General features: G+C 35.4%; 1 protein-coding gene across 1 annotated transcript; it reads left to right on the forward strand.

Annotated features, from left to right (window-relative positions):
• The first annotated feature begins 504 nt into the window (after positions 1-504).
• On the forward strand, positions 505-4,786 carry LOC123537946 (uncharacterized). The gene is made up of 4 exons (XM_045321891.2): positions 505-762; positions 1,103-1,231; positions 2,117-2,345; positions 4,155-4,786. The coding sequence occupies exons 1-4, from the start codon at positions 505-507 to the stop codon at positions 4,784-4,786; spliced, it is 1,248 nt and encodes a 415-aa protein (XP_045177826.2).
• Positions 4,787-5,036: the final 250 nt, after the last annotated feature.

Genomic DNA, 5,036 nt, shown 5'->3' on the forward strand with positions numbered 1-5,036 from the left:
TTGTTCACATTGCTAAATATTTGATATATCTATCCAATGCAACTGTAAAACTAGAGGTTATATTAAGATAAAATGATATACTCAGCTTTTTTAAACAATTTCATATTAAAGGGGAGTAATTACAAAATTTTATAACAATCAAGAAAATATACAGTTCTAATAGTGATCGAACTCTATGTAATGTGCCTTTTTGTTCCTTTCTATTTCATGTGCATTTTTGTTCCTCAAATAAAATTCTAACAGAATGAATAAAAGGTAAAAAGTGTCATTAAATATTGCTTAAATGTTATTGACCACCTTTAAAATGAATTCAATCAAAATTTGTTCGAAATTATATCGAAATGGGGAGAAATAAGCCACTTTTATCACTATATTAATTTAAGGGAATTTCACCCTTTTTTCATAAAAATTAGAAATCGTTTCTAAAAGGATTCTAATTCTAATTCTTTCATATTTTAGAGAAATTATCAAAGGAGTGTCCATAAAAAAACAGCTACGACGGGAATGGCCAGTTTACAACTCGGAATGCGTGCTTCAACGTTACACCATTGGGCCGGTATAGGAGATGGTCGTCACAGCTTTGAGAAACTAACAGAATTATTCGATAACGACGACAATTACGCATCTGCTAGACAGAGAATCGTATCACCAGAATGTTTAGTTATTGACGAAATTAGTATGTTGTCTAAGAGAGTTTTTGAGATGGTCGAGTATGTTTGTCGACACGTTAAGCGAAGTGATCTATGTTTCGGGGGCATGCAGGTACATAATTGTTCATTACAAAATGCATGGCGCCAATATCTAAACTATTGTATCAGAACCATAGTTATTTTTTTCAATTTAAATGTATTTACCACGGAGGCACCGAGGAAATTAAAAAAAAAATAATGAATATTGCAGACGCGTCTGTTCATGAGCAATAATTAAAAATGCAAAACTGCCCAAAACCAACCATCACTTGCTTATGCAGTATTCAATTTTCAGATGCTAAAAAAACCCTGATATTTCTGTGTTGTATTACAAAAAAATCAATTTTTATAATACAACTAGTATTTCTGTTTCTAGTGATAAACATTGTAACTGAGCAATATTATAATTTCAGGTAATTGGCTGTGGAGATTTTATGCAACTACCGCCAGTCCCAAACAAGTTTCTAAATGATGACGGAGAGTACTGTTTTAGCAGCCTGTTATTCGACCTCGCATTTCCTCATCATGTTCATTTGACAGAGGTTAGAAATTGTTGGTGTGTTTATTACGAAAATTTCGCGTACAGCTGGAAGATTGACAATATGATAAAACCAGCGAAAAGATCCTTTGGAAACGTAGTTTAAATTTTTTTTTTCAAAAATATACTGTTGTTCAGCTAAGGATTTCCGGTTAAAATTTTTGCTCATAAGCAGATTTCTAAACTATTATTGTGTTAAGGTTGATTACGCATAGCTTGTACCACTCAACTGTGTCAGGGAGTCGACTCTTTAGCTCAGCTTCCATTCGCGCGACCTGGGTTCAAATCCCTCTACAGGCATTGTGATTTTTCATTATTCAAAAATGCTATGATTTGATTTTTTTCGACATAAAGTCGTAAGAACTGGGCCAAATGCTTTCAAATTTCCTGCATATTTACATTATCATAGCATGTCCACATAGGGCAAGTTACGTAACTCTAGCAATTTTTTACAAATTTTGACCCGTTCTGACTTTTATGCAATTTCTATGTGGAACCGTTTCAGTTAATCCAGTGCGCTGTCATTAGACAGCTCATATTTAGTTTTAGCAATTCTGTCCTTAATTGTACATATCTTTAGGTTTATTAAGGTTTGGATTTCTATAAAATTAATGCAGTAGTTTAAAACACATGTCTTTAATGTTCTAGTTTAATCGTTTTTCATTGCTCATTGTTTCAACACTACAAACAGTAGTACAAACAGTTTTATCACATTACAAGAAAATGAAATGAAAACGAATTATTGCTAGAATTTATTTAAGTCCTCCATGACTGGGTTGTTTAAGTCACTGAAATCGAATCACCACCACTGCCGTATTATTTTTCAGATGGCGAAAACAAACTTAAACGTTTATACAAAGCGATTGATTTTTGTTCTTATATCTTACAGGTAATTAGACAGAAGGAGCAGGATTTAGCAAAAGCGGTAGAAGAATTATGTGACGGGTCACCATCAGATGCCACCATTGATCTTCTTGGAAGTTTAAGTGATAACCCAGATGTTCCGCAAGAAGGTTTGACGAGGTTGTATGGAACAAATTTTGATGTCCGCTTTGTAAATGAGGAGATGCTAGACGAGTTAGAGGGAGAAGTTGAAGTATTTAAAGCTAAAGATGAAGGTAAAATTATTGAATAAATATAAATTTCAAAAGAAAAGACTACATTCACAGAACGCAATTTACCATAAACACTTAATAAACAAATTGAAAATGATTTACCAAACGCACGAAACCACAAACGACACTTTTTAATGATCAAAATTCTTATTCTGATTGATTTGATTCTAGAATGTGTGATCAATTATTGACATGGCTCTTGCACGCATCTTAAGTCCTAACTGACCCTTATACTACTTTTGTCGATTGGCTTTACCTTTCTAAACATCAATATGTTTTTAGCCTGTAACGTTTGTTCAATTTAAAATACACATATACAAGATTGAAATATATACACGATTAATATTGAAATATAAAACTGCTATTACTGCTGGCAGATTTTAGCAGTAGTTGCAGTAATACTGTTAACACTACTTGTTCTTAGAAGCACTAACAGTTGTATTACTACTACTGCTGCTGTACTGCTAAATACAGCCGGTTATTATTACTGCTGTTATTAATCCCCATGGCTCTTGCACGCATCTTAAGCCCAAACCGACCCGTATACTACTTTTGTCGATTGTCTTTACCTTTCGGAACATCAATAAAATCGGTCCATATCTCCTAAACCCCTTGAAGGATTTTCCTGAAACTTGGGTCAAATGATCACCTCAACAAGACGATTTGCAGAACCCATTAGTCAGCCTTGTCGGTTCAAGGTCAAGGTCACAACTCAAGGTCAAATGTTTGAGCCTGCCATTTTGTGTCCGCTCTATATCTCCTAAACCCCTTGAAGAAATTTTATAAAACTTGGGTCAAATGATCACCTCATCAAGACAATGTGCATAACCCATGAGTCAGCCATGCCGGCTCAAGGTCAAGGTCACAACTGAAGGTCAAAGGTTTGAGCCTTCTATTTCGTGTCCGCTCTATATCTCCTAAACCCCTTTAAGGGATTTTATAAAACTTGGGTAAAATGATTACCTCATCAAAACGATGTGCAGAAATTATGAGTCAACCATGCCAGCTCAAGGTCAAGGTCACAACTAAGGGTCGAATGTTTGAGCCTTCCATTTTGTGTCCACTCTGTATCTCCTAAACCCCTTGAAGGATTTTCATCAAACTTGGGTCAAATGATCACCTTATCAAGAACGCATGAGTCAGCCATGTCAACTCAAGGTCAAGGTCACAACTGAAGGTCAAAGGTTTCAGCTCTGTATCTCCTAAACCCCTTGAAGGATTTTCATTAAACTTGGGTCAAATGATCACCTCATCAAGACGTTGTGCAGAATTCATGAGTCAGCCATGTCAGTTCAAGGTCAAGGTCACAGCTAAAATCAAAGGTTTACCCTTTCACTATCCATAGCAGTGGCGGGGGATTTAGCTGTTTTTCAGACTGCCTTGTTGCCATTAGTTTGTAGCAGTAAAACAGCAATGACTGAAGTTAGAAAAATATTACAGTTGTATTATCAAAAGTCGAAACGGAAAAACACGAGTACACGGATAATGTGCGCCTGTGTTTGTTTTTTTTTTTTTTTCGGTGACAAGATAAGAAAAGACGTATTTTCTATACGTGTGTATCATTTTTGTATGTTTTGGATCTACAATCATTTTTTCAACGGTAGCGTGCACTTACCCTAGCATGTGTTCCTGTATTATGTGCCAGTTCTATGTGCCAGTACAACTTTACCACATGCATCAGATGTGGAGGACGAATGATTTCAGACACAATGTTTAATCATGTATTTATGTGCGTGCGTGCGAGCATGTGTGCGTGTGTGTTTATTCTAATATCGTTGAAGCATATAATTAGCCCCAATGTTTACTTTTCAGGAAACAAAAATTTGCTTTTGCGGTCTCCGATTCCCAAAACACTGCTTCTTAAAGAAGGTGCTCCTGTTATTTTGATAAAGAATTTAGCTGGAAGACTTTTTAATGGACAACGAGGAATTGTTTATAAACTATCAAATGGATTGCCGCCAGTTATAAATTTTAATGGTGAACTACATGAAATGAAACCGGAAATCTTTGAAATATTTGATGCGAGTCAAAATAAAATATTAGCGTCACGTTCGCAAATACCAATCATTCTAGCTTTTGCTATGACTGTTCACCGAGCTCAGGGACAGACAATTGAAAACCTGGAAATTGACAGTTCCTCATTTTTTGCACCAGGACAATTGGGGGTAGCTATTGGAAGGGCCGTGTGCAAGAAAGGACTTTCTATAAAGAATTTAAATATGACTGCTGCGTTCATGAAACATCAAAGTTCAGTTTATGAATTTTATGACAAACCATTTAATGCAGTTGAAGCCGATTTGTCGTGTTGTTCAGGGATTTTGGGTGAATGCATTGACGAGCATTCAAATAAACATGCAGTAAGACGGACATATATCTTTCTGGCACGGAATAGATACAGAACAATGGTCAGAAATGGAACTACCACGTTCAGCTTGCCCATTTAATATACATGAATTTATAGCTGCAAATAAATCTTCTGAATTCGTGACTCTTCTTTCATCAGACTTTATTTCATCAGAGCAATTTGTGGATCACATGGAGTATATTCACTTTAAAGTAGACGCATGTTTAGAAGATGACACTAGCAAAAATACGAAATGGATGCTTTCATACAAAAATTTAAACGACTTCCTTGTAGGACAAGAACATCTTAATAGCATTAGAAAGTTGTTCAACGTAAATGAATTGACCAAA

This window comes from Mercenaria mercenaria, chromosome 1 (assembly GCF_021730395.1).
Source record: "Mercenaria mercenaria strain notata chromosome 1, MADL_Memer_1, whole genome shotgun sequence".
NCBI classification, from domain to species: Eukaryota; Metazoa; Mollusca; class Bivalvia; order Venerida; family Veneridae; genus Mercenaria; species Mercenaria mercenaria.

Bases quoted from the DNA above. Each gene is read 5' to 3' on its own strand.
- LOC123537946 (XM_045321891.2), top strand. From the start codon at position 505: ATGGCCAGTTTACAACTCGGAATGCGTGCTTCAACGTTACACCATTGG. The intron at 1,232-2,116 runs GTTAGAAATTGT...TATATCTTACAG, and splicing joins ATCATGTTCATTTGACAGAG to GTAATTAGACAGAAGGAGCA. The intron at 2,346-4,154 runs GTAAAATTATTG...TTTACTTTTCAG, and splicing joins ATTTAAAGCTAAAGATGAAG to GAAACAAAAATTTGCTTTTG.